The sequence below is a fragment of the Meleagris gallopavo genome, chromosome 1 (assembly GCF_905368555.1).
Source record: "Meleagris gallopavo chromosome 1, MGAL_WU_HG_1.1, whole genome shotgun sequence".
Taxonomy (NCBI): domain Eukaryota; kingdom Metazoa; phylum Chordata; class Aves; order Galliformes; family Phasianidae; genus Meleagris; species Meleagris gallopavo.
The window spans coordinates 1,067,166-1,084,241 of record NC_139404.1 but is presented as its reverse complement, the minus strand read 5'-3'; the positions used below and the strand labels follow the sequence as shown (position 1 = coordinate 1,084,241).

Sequence of the window (17,076 nt, the reverse complement as noted above, 5' to 3'; positions counted from 1 at the left end):
TGGCAGCTGGCAGGCCAGCACATCTCTCTGTCATTATAAGCTGCTCCATAAGCTGTGGAATTAATGACATCCTTCCCTTAGGGCAACTGGGGGCCTTGGCTGGGACCTTAATGGGGTCTCCCCCCCACCCAGCTGTCAACTTTCACAACTCTTCAAGGGAACTTAGGGAATATCTTTGAGGCCTTTTATCCTTTGCTCAACTTTGCATGACATTGGCTAACCAGTTCATAAGCTGCTTATAATGTCTTTGCACATTCTGTCCCTAGGAAATGAGGCTAAAAACGGAAGGAGAAGAATCTTCAGGCAGTAAAGAAGACAACTTGCAAGCAGCAAAACTTTCTGCAGCCACCTGTAGGTTGAAGAAAAAGCTCTGCATGCTGTTTGCAACAGAAACTGAGCACGCAGCCATTCCTGGAACCAACAGCTGTGTTCGGGGTAAGATAACAGATACGGTTCCCTCAGCTGCACAGAAGCTATTAGAAACTTTGTTCTGAAACTCATTTGTTCTGCATCAAAATGATTCTCCCATAACGGCTGCCTCCTACCTCTCTTTTAGGGAGATGGAAGCCCTCACTGTGAAGGGGGGGAATTTCCAATTGCTCAAGATGGAATATTTCCTAGCGCTGCTGGAGAAGCAGCACCTTGGGCTCAGAAGTGCTGGTAAGAGAGTTTTCCAGAGGGGCCTCAGTGTTCAAACACCTTGAGGGAAAGTCTTGAGCTTATTGCATTGTTTGACTGACCTACATCTGGTTGTAACTAGAATAAGAGGTTCCCCCTATTCCTGTTTAACTGGTGTGTCAGCCCCACAGCTGCTTTGCGGAGTGCAGTGAGAACAGTGGTTTTCATCAGCCCGACACCACCTTACAAAGCATGGCCTGCCTCAATAAAAGCGTGATAGAGCCGTGATGGGGTAAAAGAACTTAAGTTAAAAGCTCTGCCTTCTGTTTACTTTTTTTTTTACACATGGGCTCAGTTTTCACATAAGGGGATGTCTACAGAGCTTAATTTTTTTTTGGTGGTGGAAATAGTATGGAAACATTACAGTTATTTCCACCTTTCTACCACACAGAGATTCAGTCAAGAATTTGTATTTCTGTTCTCAGTAAAGATAGAAAACATGATAAGCTGTGGAACCCTCTCATGAAGCACAATTTAAATATAAAATGTAGAAGAATAAATCTTACGTCAAACTGAATAACCAGGACCTACACTAACACTGCAGGGATGAGATAAAAAAAATTTTTTGAGGCAAATACAAAGGACTTTTCTAAGTTTGTGAGTTCAGTAATCCCAGCTACAAGATGCTGCCCTGCAGTGAAATGAGGAAAGCTGCACATCTGGTAGGAAAATCAGAGAAATCATCACAGAGAAAATCCTGAGCTGTCCTGCTAGTCCTGGGCTCTGTATTTGCAGCATGCAGCTGAAAACAGTGGTATTTCACATAACAGCTGCATTTCTACCACTTATATATGCAAGAGACCTGACTTTTTGGGTTAATTTGAAGGGAGAGTTCTAAAAAGAAATAAAACCAACCAAAATGAGGATGTGAATTAAGGTGCACAAAGCAGAAAGCTCACATGAATGAACGAACATGAAAAGTCACTCTGGTTTATTGTGAACAGAAGCATTTTTAAAAGGGTGAGCAGGTTTACTAATGGCAGCTCTTTGAAAAGTGCCTTTTGCAAACCACATCAAGGAAACATTCTCAATTCAATTCCACAGCAATGAGCACAAATCCTGCCATGACAAATACCTGTGGTTTTATCACCTGCATGCTCACTCTATCGGTAGCAGTACAGCATAGGAGAAGTCAACTTTTGCCTGCACTATATTGACACATTTTTCTTCAACAAAAGAACCGATTTCATAAAGGAGGAAAAATTAGACCAGGATTCCCTGTGCACGGCTGACAACATTCTGTAGAAAAAGATATAATCTTTCATCTCTTACAATCTTTCCTACCCTGTCACCATACTCACAGCTCTTTGTGTGAGTCTGAACGTTCTGGACTGCACCATCTGCTGTTTCTGTCATGTGATGACAGCAAAGTGGTACCCAAAGCACTCTTCTTTCCCACTTCAAGACTCGGCACAAACATCCTCCCAGAGAACCAAAAACCTGTGCAAAAAAAGGTTATTTTCCAGAAGACTGTCTCCTGTATGGCTGCAAAGACTAAAGAGCAATGAAGAAAGCTCTCTGGAAACCTAATGTTGCAGTAATTGTCTTTCAAAAACAATCAGCCTGCTGCATTTTATTTCCCCGTATGGACTTTGTAATGGAACATCTTGCTTGATGGGAAAATTCTGTGTTGTGTTTAGACATCCTATAGTGTGTGTCAATAACTTCTGGGCCAATAATTCTAGACTTACAGCAGGTAGAGAGAAACATGGCAGTGAACCTCCTCTGCAGCTCTTTGCCCTGCAAGCTCTTTGTTCATTTTACTCTCATAGCAATGAGCAGAGGGGTGAAGGAAAGTGGAGCAGTGGTAAAGGTAATGCATTACTATCCCTAGTGACCAATGCAAAAACTGTGTAAATCTGCTGTACAATCCCAGCAGTGATGCTGCCCTGGGGACAAGTGGTAATGTCATCCCCTTTGGCCGAGTCATCCAGCTCTACTTGGGACTGTCATAGATGGTACCACCTATTTTGTGTTTTTTACTTCATCATAGCAGTGTGGTGTTTGAAGCACATCATCATCAATGAACAAATGAAAACACATCAGCTCAGCTTGAGGCATCTGGGTGAGATGAAGACTAATCAACGCTGAGATACCCTTACAACGGACTTAACAAGCTAAGGGACAGCACAGACTCAGATCTCTCATACACAGTTGTAAATTTGCAGTGAAAACCAGGTGAGGCCACTCCTGAATGAGATGCTAGAACCTGGTCCTCGGCCTCCATACAGGTCTGTTGGTACCTCATGGCCTCCGAGAGGTCACAACAAAGGGAAGACCTCCAAGAAAATGAGAGTTGAGGTGTCTGGATGGTTTACAGAGAGGCCCAGACTCTTTAAGAAGGTGATTTTCTTCCAGCTTTACTTAAAATTATCTTCCTTTCCTCGCTGTGTAGCACCTGGAGTCCCTGCTGGGATGGGACAGGTGATGTGGTGGCTCTCACTGGTAGCGCAGCAGCTCTTCCCAGCGGATGGGCTGGGAAAACACCTCCCGCTCCAGCCACAGCTCGTAGGAGTAGTGGAAGTCCTCGGGGAGCTCCAGCCGCTGCCCCAGCACACTCTGCAGGCAGTTGTCCACCGGTGCAAACTCCGAATCCTGAGGTTTGTCATATCTCCTGCTGTTGAAGGCTTCGATGCTGGCTCTCAGTGTGCATTCTTCAGCTTGGAAGTCCCACGGCCTCGCATCAATATCTAGGTTTAAGATCGAGCAAGACCATGGCATCATGGAAAAAAATAAGGTTTGAATAAAAGAAGGGATGAAGGTTTTACAGCATCACATGCCTGCGTTGATTCGCCAGTTTGCTATTCTTAATTCTATGATAATTATTCATAACGAGTTCCCATTATGCATGCATTTTAATTTGAAGTCATTAGCTGAAATGTATTAAAATCACTTGTAAATTAAGCAGAGTTAGAAAGCTTCCTACAGAAACACAATTATTTCTGTTGCCTGCTTTGAGGACTCTGTACAATTGCAGAGCTACTTTTTTTGGAAAGGCCTCATCACTTCTACTCAAAATCTCCACAGATTTCTAAAGGAGAGATCAAGATTTAAAGCACACTGCTAAAACATTACAAAGTTTATTATAGCCTATTGAAGAAAAAAAATTGAAATTTTGGGCAAATTTAACAGTGTTGGAAAACTAACAATTGACTGTAATAACCACAATACTTTAAATATGTTAATATTGTATAAACACAAAAAAGTAGTGTTTTGATACTTGGCCTTTAGGAGCTCTAGCTCTATACAAACTAATCATTTGTTCCACAAAGATTTAAAAAATTCATGCCAGGGTCTCAGCAGCACTCAAAGGATGGAAAAGCCTTCTAAAAATACAGATTTAGAGCACAGAAGAGCTGTTTAAACAGACCAGCATGTCCAGCCTGTGCTTCAGCTTATGAACTCACAACCTTGGGCTGTAACCAACATTGTCTCTCTGGTGTGAAGTATGGGACCACTGTTTGGATTTCCCCTCTGTGGCCATCCCAGGCATGCAAGTTTGGTGTAGAGCAGTTTGGTGCCTCAGTGGTAAAAGCAATCAATTTGGGGAAATGGAAACGAAGGGCTGGGTTTGGTAGAAACTCATCTTGGAGACCTGAGCTGACTGCATCCCATCCTGATCCGATTATTCCTCATGCAATTAGTTCCCTCCTGATGGTGCATTAAAGCTTCAGAAAAAGAAAACCCAAGTGCTGGCCCAAGCAAGTTTATAGCGTTCCAACTGGTCCTAGGGCTAAACGTGCCCATGAACAGGACTCCTCCCAGCACAACTCACCGTTGCCATACGCCCAGTCATCGTTCATGCGGTGCCGCACCTTCTGGTAGATGGCCGACATGGTCTTCATGTTGCTCTTTCTCCACTGGCGCCCCAGGTATTTGGTCTGGATTTTCAAAAGTTTGAGAACGTACAGCTGCATCATGGCCTGCTTCACCTTCAGAGCTCGCTTCAGTATCGGGGCCGACTTGAAGACTACCAGCATCTGCCAAAAAAGGCATTGGAAATCAGTGCAGTGAGCTCAACAAAACAATGGAAATGCTCCCTGCACAGCTCTGGGCAGCAACGGTTTGTAAAAGCATGTGGAAGACAAACAAGTGGTCTTTGTCCTTAGATGTCAACATTGGGTCCACTATTGTCCACATTGGGTTCAGTCATTCATCAATGGCTTGGATGAAGGGACAAATTGCCTCCTTGACAACTTTACTACGGTGATCCTCCTTACCATTGTCCTCGAGTGCTTCCACTTGGTCAGCTTGTTGAGGATCCTCAGCAGGTTAATGCAGGAGAATAGGTTTCTCCAGCAAAACTGGTTGTTGTCTCCAGCTTCCTGCAGGCAAAGAGCGGAAAGCAGAGGCTTGATGGTTCACCATCACACTGCCGATGGCACAAGACAGGGAAACCCTTCTGAAATCCTCAGTGCTTTAATTTGTGCTTTGGTTTGGAGTGTTATCCAAGAGAAATCACACTGGCTTTGTCATGGGAAACGTGTGTTTTAGGAGATTTGTATTGATTGTTTGCCAAGCAAATTACAGCCTAGTCATCACTGCTTAGCAAACATTTTGTTGCTAATTATATAAATCAATTCGTAAATTACTACATGCTTAGAAGACAGTATGGATAAATAAGAAGAAATGACAAAATAATGAAGGATGGAAACCAGCAACATTTCTGTTGGGAGAAGAAGATTTTTCTATAGCAAAGATCCTCTCCACCTTAAGTGCAGGCCATGCATTATTTTAAATACGAGCTGCATGTCAGCACCCCCAGCACCCGTGTGTGGAAGTAGTGCCCGTGGCACATCTGAGCACTAATTCCATCAGCACAGCCACTTGGTTTATGCTTGCACAGCGCTGAGCACAGCACAAGTGTCCCACAAATAACCTATTTGGGTAAGAGCAGAAACAAGTGCTACTTATTTTTATAAGCCACTTACAGCAAGCTACAGCCTTAATGACCACTGGAAAAATCACAGCCTGTTGAGCATTACACCTTCTGGGCATCCTCAGGTGGAGAGTGTGATTAGACACTGATGGAAGTGTCGGAAAACAAGATTTACCCAAGAAAATGCTGTCAGCATGCTGTCTTTGTTCTTAAAGGCAAGCACCAAGCATATCATCCCAGTAAGCAATGGTGAAAGCAGTGGCATGCATATCATTCTTTGGAGGCCAAAAAAGAAGGAATCTGCTGATAGGAAGCACTTAAATTCTGGGATTTGATGAAAGCCATTCTGAGCAAATGCCCTTTTCTGCCAGCAGAGGCCATGGCTGTGCGGGAGGCTTTTCCCAACACGACCACCTCTGGATACTGCAGCTGCAGCTGAGTTATTTATCCATTCCTGTGTAGGAACAGCAGTTCCCACAGTCCCTACTCTGGAAACAGCACTGCTGAACGTGTCCTAGTTTTCCACAGAAGCAAACCAAGCACATCCTCCTGTGTGCAGCCCCCTGAAAGCATTATCATCTGTAACATCTGCTAGGAAATGTGTTATGGCTGTGATGTTAAATCAGTGCATCGGAGTTAAAACAAACAAAAAACAGCATAAAATATTGGCTAAGGAACAGAAACACAACTGCATGCACAAACGTTACTGAAGAACCAGGGTGTGTTTGATTTCTATAAATAGGCACTGGATTTTTATAGAAATAGACCTAGCATCATTCCTGGACCTGGAGGCAATAAATAAAACAAGGAAGTGAAGAAGGAAAGGAAGAAAAGGAGAAGAAAAAAAAAAAAAAAGTAGTAAAAATAAAAAGAAGGATAAAAAAGAAAAGGAAAAAGGGAGGAGAAGAAAAAAAGGAGAAAGGAAAAGGAAGAAGGAGAAAGGGAAAGGGAGAAAGGAAGAAAGAAAGGGAAAAAGAAAAAGGGGGAAAAAAAGAAAAAAGGAAAAAGGAGAAAATGAAAAGGGAAAAAAAGAAAAAAAGGGAAAAAAGAAAAAAAAAGGGGGAAAGGAGAAAAAAGGGGGAAAAAAGGAAACAAGGGAAAGGAAAAAAGGAAACAAGGATAAAAGGAAAAAATACACTGTGTGCCACCAGAGCTCACAGCGATGTGTCACTAGATGTCCCCATCGGGCCAACTTTGGCTCATCAAAACCATAGGAAGCCTTTCCCTTTATTTCTATGATTGCAACGTGTTCACAGCCAAGGAAAACGACACAGGCTCGAGATTTTAGCAGCAGCAATGAGAGAAATTTTCAAGTCTTTATACAGAAAAAGGTCTATTTTTGGGGCTGGCTGGATGCAAAGAACAGAAGAAATAAAAGAAAAATCCTTCCTCGCCCACCTGCATAGAGCAATACTGTCACAAGTGCTCTGCTTTGCTTACCAGGCTTTCTGCAGTGAGCTCAGGCAACTCGTGGACTGTACAGTGCGGGTAATCTAGGACAGAGATGCTGTGGAAGATGGGAAAGAAGAGACTCATTAAGGACAGTCAGCATGTGAGCCTAACGAGCGGAGCCCTCCCTGCTCCCAGGCATGCATTAGGAGGAACTCGGAGGAGGTGGATCCATTAAGACATGGCAGATCAGTTATTTGTGTGCATATTAAAAAAAACAAACCAACAAATAAAAAAATGCTCATACAAAAAGCAAATTTTAGATTAAAATGGAAATATCTGACAACAAGAATATTGCCAGCAAGATAATGCATGGCGAGGGCATCAAGTCTTGCCCAAGAAGGTTTCCAAGCCTTCTGGGTCTACTGCCCTTGTAAGAGTAGCTAACCAAAAAACCCCTCAAACATACACATATCTAATATATAATATGTGCATATGTGTGTATAATAATAAAATGTACTCTACACATTTTATTTATATATATAAATGGGTTTTTTTTTTTTTTTTTTTTTGAAAGCATCTGGCATGGAGAGGGTTCAATGCCACGCATTGTCCTTGTATGAGCATTGTGCTCATTTCCCACTGCAGCTTCACTGCCCATCACACGTGTGGCTGTACCTGTTTTTGGCAGTGATATAGGACATGATGTTTTGGTTGAAGAACTTCAGGATCAGCGGGATGCAGTTGGCAAACACCAAATGCTGGGACACATACTCAAACTGGGGGAGAGAAGCGAAACGGGTCAGCGTCAACAGGAACAACTGGAAGCATGTGCTGGGAATTTCCATTTCCAGTTTGGATGGTTTGCTCTCAACCTGGCAGACCATCTTCCTTGTGCACAAGTCTGCTGTGTGCAAGGCTTGCATCACATACAATGACTCCCAGCAGCTGGGAAAGTGCATTGCCATGCAGAATTTCATGGCAAGACTTTGGAAGAGGTGCACTCAGCAACTGCAGGTCGCCTTTCAAGGTAAAACCTGTTGGAAAATGTTATATATGGAAGGAAAAGGAGGAGATTAACTACTACAAAAGATACAGGGTAACTTCCCTTCTGGCTTCTACAGATCACAGAATCACAGAATTGTAGGGGCTGGAAGGGCCCTCTAGAGATCATCTATTTCAACTCCTCTGCTAAAGCAGACTCCCTAGACCAATTTGCACAGATCAGCATCACCAAGAGCAGCCAGCAGCCTGAGAAGGTTGGACAGCTAAACCAAAATCAGAACTAAGGGGAGAAAATTAAAGAATCCCAACAACACACCTTCTCCAGACCTAACACTGGTCTTCAGGAGTGCTGCCACCCGGGAGAAGAAATGCAGGGAGCTGCTTTGGTGTGAAAAAAAGGGACTGAATGCAAACTAGGATATAGGGGAACGTGGAACGAAGGTAGAATTGGAAAAAATATATATTAATTTTTTTTTATTCTATCCAATCCAATACATGGATTTTTGTTAATCCTCCTATATGTGTCATAGCATACATGGGTATGTATCACACTGAAACCTCTTTAAAAAAGAAAATTAAAAAAAAAGAAGAAAAAAGGAAAAAAAAGAAAAAAAGAAAAATCACCTACTAATTGTTTAACACAAATCAAACTGCATCTAGGACCCTGAGCTGGTTCTACTGAAACCAGAGCCCTGAGAGTTCAACCCTGCTGAGGAACTCATGAGTCCTGCCCAGCTCCACTGCTCATTGAGGAGGTTGGGCAGAGCAGGAGGGATCCTGCCTAACTCCTCCCCACCCCTGCTGCCAGGAGAGGCTCTTTCTCCTGAGATCTCCGGAATTCTAACCTGATTAACCACAGCATGTGTTCTTCCACAAATCTGAGAGCTCTTTCCACATGAGTGGAAACCACCCTGCCAACGCACAGCCAAAGATATATTGCAGGCAGGTTATTTCTGCATGAGTAACACTCTAAAAATCATGTCCCAGGGCTAGGGTTCATCTCTACAATCCACAGCTCCTCTTGGAAACATTTCCTGGAGTGCTCCTGTGCACCAACCCCATGAGCACCAACCATGACTCCTCGGTGCTCACCTGGTAAATATGGTTCAGCTTGAAGTGCTTGAGGAGCAACAGCAGCAGTGCCGAGATGCTCTTCACGATAATCTCCTTGTGCCTGTTCACATCAATCCCCAGCTTCATGCTCTGCAGGACGGTGATGCTGGCGTGGTGGGGGAAGATCAAAGCTAACCATCAACCTGATGGGACCACTGACCCACATCCCTTGGACCATGTGAGCACGCCCACATCTGGAACTTCGTGCCCACCTCTGGGGCCCCCTGAACCTATTTGCAACCCCCGACATTCCTACTTGGTCCAAGGCTGAAACAGTTGGAGGTATCTCCTTGAGGACTTACGGCATCTCCTCAGGCAAGACATCTGCCAGGATGTTGATGGAGTCAGTCTTGGCCTTGGAGGTGGGTGCTGCAGCAAGGAGGATCTTCAGCAGAGCGATCTGCAGAGGAGGCAGGTGTGGAGGCAAAGGGGGAATCCCTTCCTTTTCCTTGAGACTGGACAACTTCAAGCCAGCTCTAGAAGGTTCCACCAGCCCAAGGTCCACTTATGGTGATAGGCCAGCTATGCCAATGCTCAGCTCTCCTTTTGTACCCAACTGCAGGCAGCAGGGCAGCTCAGCTTTTGTATTAAGTTGATGCATTGAGCTCTAGTGGTATGGATAACAGTGCTGCTTAATGTATTTAAATGTTTGTCTCTCCTTATCCCTAAGATAGACCGTAGGTGGCCTAAAAAGCATCTTAACAGAGCTGAATTTTGAATTTTTTAAATTGTATTGTGTGGGAATCTCTTGAGGCCATAGGAAAGCCAGAAGGGATGCCTGCTGTCCTGTCTCCAAACACTGGACCATGCTCCTGGCTATCTGCCCCCCTTGATCCTATGGAATCCTCCTCTTGGAGATGACTTTCTACCCAGCTCTGCTCTGGATTCCCACCAAAATCCCAGCGTTCAGATCCCAAACACCCACAGACTCTATTTTATTTCTAAGAAACACAGGCTTACCATATACTGGGGGAGATTGTATAGCATTGCTCGATACAAGACCTCACAAGGGGTTTCTTGGACTTCCTCTTCACCCTAGCACAGGGAAACATTAAAAACTAGGGGGAAAAAGGTATTTCTGGTCTGCACACTTGAGATATGTCAATTACCTCCCCAAAAATCAACTAGGGGACTTAACAATTGGGTCACGATGTGGTGTTTGAGAGCATTGGAGGTGTGACCAAAATGTACAGCTTTCTGTGGCATCTCTTCCCTGTGTCCACATAGTGATGGGGAGCATATCTTACCAGAGACATAGGGCACTTCTCCAGCTCTTCTTCATTCTTGATCTGGACATCTGAGATGGAAACGTACTTGTGCTGGCAAAACACACAGAGGCAGAGCAATGATACAACTACAGGATGCAACACCAAGCAACAATAGCGTTTGCTGAGCTTGCTGAGGACTGAATCTGCATCAGACCTTTACTGTGGGCTGACAGCATGCACGTAAGCAACTCCAACCTTTTGTGAGTGATGTATCACCGAGCTGATGCATATGAAACTTGACGCCCTGCAGTCTCTCTATGGCCACGGTGATCTTGGCCAAAGATTCCCTGATTTCTGTGAGATCCCATCTTAGAGCCATTGTCTCACCTGCTTCAGTGTCTTCACACTCTCATGAATGGGCCGTGGCAGCCCTATGAGGGTCTCAGTGTCCCTGGAGGGGAAGGCAGAAGGTAAATACAAGGCTAGGATGAGATAATATGGGAGGTATGCCCTTAATTGCAACAGGGGTCGTTCAGGTTACTAGGAACAGTTTCTTCTCCAAAAGGAACCATGCAGTGTGGCACCTGGGGACACGGTGGTGATGGGTTGGTGGTTGGACCTGATGATCTTAGTGGTCTTTTCCAACCTTAATAATTCTATGACTGCAAGACTGGAGAGAAGATCTGGGGCACTTCTATCACATATGAACATCACACATTCCACACACAGCTGGTGAGCTGAAACAGCCCAGTCTCTGTGGACGCCTGCTGGCAGATAAATGGCACCGAGGGGAGCTGGGGGACAAGCTCTGGTGGCCTCTCACACATGACACTCACTGTCCCAGAGTGAAGCCGATGAATTTGTTCCTGCTTGCCTCCAGGAAATGCTCAATGTCCTTCTGCCTGATGGAGCAGCAGAGAAATGAAAACAAGGAGGAAAACACACATATATCTGCACTGCTAAGAAAGGGCACTGGTGCAGGACAAGAAACTTTTAGCTTTCTAGGATCAATTTCTAGAGGTATTCGTACCTGTTGACTACAGCCACCATAGCTCACATTGGTTAGGAACAACGTGAACCAAAACCAGAGCTGAGCATGGTGACATGGAGCGGAATGGCACCATGTGTGCTCCTATGTTTCACAGATAGTGGATGAGATCAGTAGCAAAAAGCTCACATGGATTTTAGGGATGGCACTGAGGATTTCACCCTCTTTTCCACCCCTCCCCCCCCTTCCCCCTCCATATCATACGTAGCAGAATTGGTCTTGGAAGGGATAGCACCAATCCTTCATACTGCGTCGTGTTTCTCCTGTTTCTCGCCCTCTACAGCAAGGCTCCTCAAGATTTCATTTGGCCACACACGAGTCCCACTCAGTGCATAAGGGGCATGCTCATTAACCACACAATTAACCTAGGGCACTGCCCTACCTAGACCCATTGCAGCTGGCTGGAAAAGCTCCCAGCCCATACTCCCTATCCCTTCCCATTGCACCCGGGATTCCCCAGATGGCATTTCCATACATTGGGCAGCCTTGGCCACACTTGGCTAGGGCTGGGGAGAATGGCAATGACATCCCATGATCTACCTGACTTTGGGGGCCCAGGGCAGCCCTTTGGGGAATGACACCCGTTCAATAGGAGGGCGCTGGGCTGGTATGGTAGGGAGGAGAGCATCCCGCTCCATCAGGTCCAGCTCCCCCTCGATCCCACCATCCAATTCATCACCCTCCTCTTCATCAACTCCTGTTTCATCATTCTTGAAGGGGTCTCTCTCGTTGTAGATATCCAAGCTGTCTTGCTTCATCAGGGGCTGCAGCAGAAGGGGATGGAGAAATCAGTGTCATGCCATGGATTCCAGTTTCCTCCCAGCCAACAGCTCCTGACATCTCCATCCTAAAGGGACGAGCTCCCAGATGTGCCATGGGTGAGAATTTCCCTTCTGGCTGCCACCAGAGCCTGGACAGCAAACTCTCTGTTACCCCCTTTTCCATTTTAATTATTGGAGCTACCATCCAACATCCCCCCCCAGCAAAAGAGGCATTTTCATCCTCTGACCACACCACCACAACACCAGGAACTGAGCTAAAAAAAGACAAGTTTGCTGCAAGCAGTTTGGTCTCAGCGCTTATCAGCCCTTTGCCATAGGGTCAGGGCTGTCTGCTCACTTCCTCCATCTCGAGTGCTTCACAGGGCTGATCTGCAGCAGCTTTTATTTCTCAGCTTTTATGAGCTGAAAAAGGCTTAGAAAAGGGGAAGGAAAATGGAATCTCAAGTGGATGATGGGTCCCGTTGGAGAAGGGTTGGCCATGCCCGAGGAGGAGGCCCTTACCCGCCGGCTGCGGTGCCCACGCTTCTGCTGCTGCTCAGCCAACTCAATGGAGCAGGTGGGCGGTGAGGCGGCACGCATGCTGCGCATCACCTGGATGCTGTCCTCGGGCAGGGGTGGCAGCCCAAGCTCCTCCCTCCTCCTCACCTTCATCATCTGCAGGGCTTCAAATCCTCCCAGCGTGAACTAGGGACCAAGGAGAGAGGTGGCAGAGTGGGGAGGGGATGGACCCCAGGGTTACGCAGCAATATGGGGCTTCTAGGTGGAGGTTATCAAAGTGGGGAGTTGAGAAGGAAGAAAGCACAGCATTTCTCCAGCCTTCTTCTGCACTCTGCATCCCAGAAATCCCAAAAGAAATTGTCCGCCTGGGGTCATCCCTTTGTGCCATCCTAAATCACAGAATGGTTGGAGTCGGAAAGGACCTTGAGAGGTCACCCATTCCAACTGCAACGACAGGGACATCTACAGCTCGATGATGTTGCCCTACCATGCTTGGATTAAGCACTGGGTTGCATCCAGCACCATTCCCTGCATTCCCAGTGCCTGGAAAAGGGCACCCACCAGGAGCACCTTCCAGAGCAGGAGCAAGACCTTCTTCATAGGAAAGTGTGGAGCGTGGCCGCTGCAGAACTTGGTCACCATCGTGAAGAGCAAGAGAGCGAAGGGCTCATCGGAGCGCATGGGGAAACCTGGCAGAGAGGAAGCAGGAGTGAGCTTGGGGCTGTCCCCATCGCACGGCTGTCCCCACTGAAGGATAACGTGACCCCCCACAGCTCACTCAGCTCTGTCCTGAAGGTCTCCCGGCAGGATTTCCACTCCGGGGGATCCGTTTCCAGTTCCACACGGATGTTCTCCACCAGCAGGTACATGACGCTGAGCAGCACCCTTATGGGACAGTGCGGTGGGGACGTGACACATGGTCCCCAGCCATCATCCCCAGTGGATCCCGGTGCCACCACGGGTACCTGAGCTCTGTGCTGTCGGCCAGTGAGATGGCTGGCTTCCGCAGCGCACTGCTGCACGCCTGGCTGTTGCTGTGGGGAAGGGGATGAGCTCAGTGGGGTGGCTCCTCATCCTCAGCCCACTCCCAAAATACAGCCATGGTGGTGGCCTCGGGGAGGAGAACGAGGAGAAGGAATGAGATGAGGAGAGTGAGGAGGACAGGGAGGAGAGGAGGATGAAGAAGATGAGGAGAATAAGACGAGAGGGAGGAGGAGAATGAGGACAATAAGATGAGAGGGAGGAGAGTGGAGAAGATGAGGAGGAGAGGAACAGGGTGAGGAGGATCAAAGAAGGAATGAAATGAAGAAGAGGAGGACGAGAATAAGATGAAGAGTGTGAGGAGAATGAAGAAAGAAGATGAGAAAAAATAAGATAAAAGAGGGTAAGGAGAATGAGGAGAAATAATATTATGAAGAGGGTAAGGATGATGAAGAGAAATAAGATGAAGGGTGAGGAAGGATAAGGGTGAGGAAGATGAGAATAAGATGAAGAAGGTGAAGGATGGGGAGAAAGAATAAAATGAAGAAGAGGTCCAGGAGGATGAGGAAGAGAGGAAGATGAGGATGGAAAAAAGACTAAGATGAAGAGGAGGGTGTGGAGGAGAATAGGACGAAAAGGAGGGTGAGGAAGGTGGGAGCTGTGGCGTCCTCTCACTCGATCTCCATGCTGAGCAGCTCCAGGAAGGCGCTGAAGGTGCCCAGCTGGTACAGCAGGAAGCTGTTGTGCCGTGACCAGTGCAGGACATCGCCTTCGCTCTCACAGTCTCCAAACACTCCTGGGAAAGCCCAGGGAGGAATGCGGTCAGCGAGTGCTGCCCTGGGACCCCCCAGGACTCCTCTGGAACAGAGCTGGGCCAGGTGCTCACCCTGTGCCAGGTAGAGGATGGCCCGCGCTGCCCGCAGCCGCCGCTCCCTGCTGACCACCTCCAGCCCCTCCAGCAGCCGCAGGACTTGGGCTCTCTGCTGCGCTGCGTCCAGCTCCGACCACTGCCGGCCCTGCACTGCAGAGGGGGACAGAGCGATGTGTGGGCCGTGGGGCAGCCCTGTGCCATGGGGCACTGAACACAGAGCCCATACCTTGGGGGCAAAACTCCTCCTCGAAGCATCGCCGGTTGGTGCTGAGCTCGGGCTCCTCGGTGTAGCTGTACAGCTCTGCTGGAACAGGGTCAGCGGTCACCGGAAGGGTTTTCACCCCTCTTATCACCACCACATTCCTCTGAGATATCCCCATGTGCCCAAGATGTGGAGCAGAACCCCGGCCTTGTCCTGGAGCTCTCTGGGAGCTCCACTGGGTTCTGGGCTCCCATTCGATGCTTCCACATCCATCCATTCAGTCCCATTTCACGTTGTCATGGGGCAATGGGAACACTGCAGATATCCCAGCGTGGCATTAAAATCTGATAAAACCCAAATGGGACCCAGAGCCTCACAGCAGCTCTCCTGGAGGGTGCTCATGGGGCAATGGGGACAGTGCTGATATCTCAGTGTCCCTGAGCTCTTTTAGAACTCCACTGGGCATTGGATTCTGACTCAATGCTCTGAAATCCATCCTGTTTGATCCCATTTCACATTGCCATGAGGCAATGGGGACAGCATGGATATTCCAGTGTGGCATAAAAACTGGGACCCAGAGCCATGCAGCAGCCCCACAGCCACACCTAGGGGAACTTTGCCCCACCCCCCTCCGCTGCCCCATTGCATCTGCAGTGACATAGAAATTTTTTGGAGAGTAATTTTGCCCAGTAATTTTGCAAACAGCTCCAGGATTTTGGGTTTTTACACCATTTCCTATATCATTTTCCCTACGTATTCCCTATGCTCCTCTGTCATTAACCCCACTGTTAATTAAACCCTCCTCTCTCTCATTACCAGGGCGCTGCCACCCCACAGCCCCACCTGCGAGCTCTGCACCACGGCTGTCGGCGTCCCCGTACTCGAACTCCACGGTGGGGAAATCCACAGAGCCCTGCGTGTTTGGAAGTGGTGCGTAAAAATAGCAGCGAGCCCTGGCTGCAAACAGCCCCGTGCACGCTCAAATCCATGGCTTGCACCCTGCCAACAGCCCCACACGTGCACTCCATTTCTCCCCAGCCTAAAACCTCCCCGCTTTAAATCCACGGCTTTCATCCTGCACGCAGCCCCATGCACGCACTCCAGTTCATCCCAACGTAAACCCGCAGCTTTTACCCTGCAAACAGCCCCGTGCATGGACCGCAGTTCTTCCCGTCTTAAGTCCATGGCTTCCATCCAGCGCACAGCCCCATGCACGCATCCACGCTGCACACAGCCCCACGTGTGCTCCCCAGTTCCTTCCAGCTTAAATTCCAGGGTTGTCCCTTCTCCCTACGTCCCTCCCCAGGTCTGCAGACCACCCCCCCCACACACACACCCCGCTCCCCCATTTCCCGCAGCGGGAGCGGAACTGGAGCGTGAAACCCCGGGGAGGAAACGCATGAATGGGTCGTGGATGGCACTTCCATCGCTCCCCTCTGGCTGTGGGGCGGAGCGAGGTACATCGGCCCCATTCCTATGGGTACCCCCAAGATGTGCAGCACAGGGCTGAGCGCTCTGCACCAAAACTCCACTTTTTTCGCCCCGTTTTTGCAGTCCAGGGCTGCGGATCCCCTTCGGGATCCTAAATCCCAGAAGGAATTCAGGACTAATCGGATCAGGGGGGCCACGAAGGGGGGAGCGAAGCCCCAGCGCACCCAACACAGCAGCTCACTGTGGGTCACGGCTGCTCCGCAGCGATGTGTTCAGGGCCCCCCGGTGCCGTTGTGCCGGGTGTTGGGGTGCGGGGAGCAGCCACGGGCTCTGGGGGGCATTGGGGTGCGGGGGGGAGGGACGACACAACTGGGATAACCAGCGCTGTGACCCTGGGGACTGCTCAGGGAACCCCCCCCCCTCCCCGGATCGGAACCCCCTCGGACTCCCCGTGCCCGTGGGATGGAAACATGCACCCACAGAACAACCCTCTGCCCACCCGCAGCTCCTCAGCACTCACAGCCCCATTTTGTGTCCCCCATCCCCACCTCGGACTCCTTCCGCTGTCCCCTGAAGAGCTCCCGGCCCTTGGCGGGGGGCTGCGCTGGAGGCTGCCCCATTCGAGCCCTCCCCGCGTTGGGGTTCGGGTTCGGGTTCGGTGCCCCCCCGGCCGCCTCCTCCATGCGTTGCGCCCTCCGCACCCCTCCGCGCACGTGGGGGCCGCGCCTCGCGCCCCGCCCCCCCGCTCCTATTGGCTGTTCCGTGGAGGGGGCGGGGCTGGGGGACACACCTCCTCACCCCGTCCTGCTATTGGGTGGGGGTGGGGTGGGGTCTATGGGGGTGTTGGGGTGTAGGGGGGGGCACCGTTGAGACGATGGATACTGAGAACAAGGGGTGCTGGGGGGGCACGTGTTGGTGCCCATAGAAGGGGCCGGGGGGGCTACGGGGTGAGCCTATACTGTGGGAGCTGGAGGCTGTCAGTGAGGCAGTG

At 48.7% G+C, this 17,076-nt stretch overlaps 1 protein-coding gene across 2 annotated transcripts; it reads right to left on the bottom strand.

Moving 5' to 3' along the window:
* Positions 1–1,582: 1,582 nt before the first annotated feature.
* On the bottom strand, positions 1,583–16,810 carry STRIP2 (striatin interacting protein 2). 2 transcript variants are annotated; one of them, XM_010707209.4, is made up of 21 exons: positions 16,634–16,810; positions 15,498–15,567; positions 14,679–14,753; positions 14,468–14,602; positions 14,257–14,377; positions 13,566–13,634; positions 13,379–13,485; positions 13,162–13,289; positions 12,604–12,786; positions 11,861–12,084; positions 11,109–11,174; positions 10,660–10,723; positions 10,312–10,383; positions 10,025–10,099; positions 9,367–9,464; positions 9,044–9,170; positions 7,625–7,725; positions 6,998–7,064; positions 4,899–5,003; positions 4,454–4,658; positions 1,583–3,368 (listed from the first exon to the last, which is right to left on the bottom strand). In XM_010707209.4, exons 1-21 carry the CDS (start codon positions 16,766–16,768, stop codon positions 3,118–3,120), a joined length of 2,478 nt encoding a protein of 825 aa, XP_010705511.2. In that variant the 5' UTR covers positions 16,769–16,810; the 3' UTR covers positions 1,583–3,117. The 2 variants fall into 2 exon arrangements, with proteins under 2 accessions (XP_010705511.2, XP_085098126.1); XM_085242000.1 differs by lacking the exon at positions 11,109–11,174.
* Positions 16,811–17,076: the final 266 nt, after the last annotated feature.

Excerpts from the sequence above, each read along its gene's own strand:
- STRIP2 (XM_010707209.4), bottom strand. The coding sequence starts at position 16,768 with ATGGAGGAGGCGGCCGGGGGGGCACCGAACCCGAACCCGAACCCCAAC. Across the intron at positions 11,175-11,860 it reads CCCTGGGCCCCCAAAGTCAG|GCAGAAGGACATTGAGCATT; the intron begins GTAGATCATGGG and ends CTGCTCCATCAG. Across the intron at positions 5,004-6,997 it reads AGCTCACTGCAGAAAGCCTG|GAAGCTGGAGACAACAACCA; the intron begins GTAAGCAAAGCA and ends CTTTGCCTGCAG.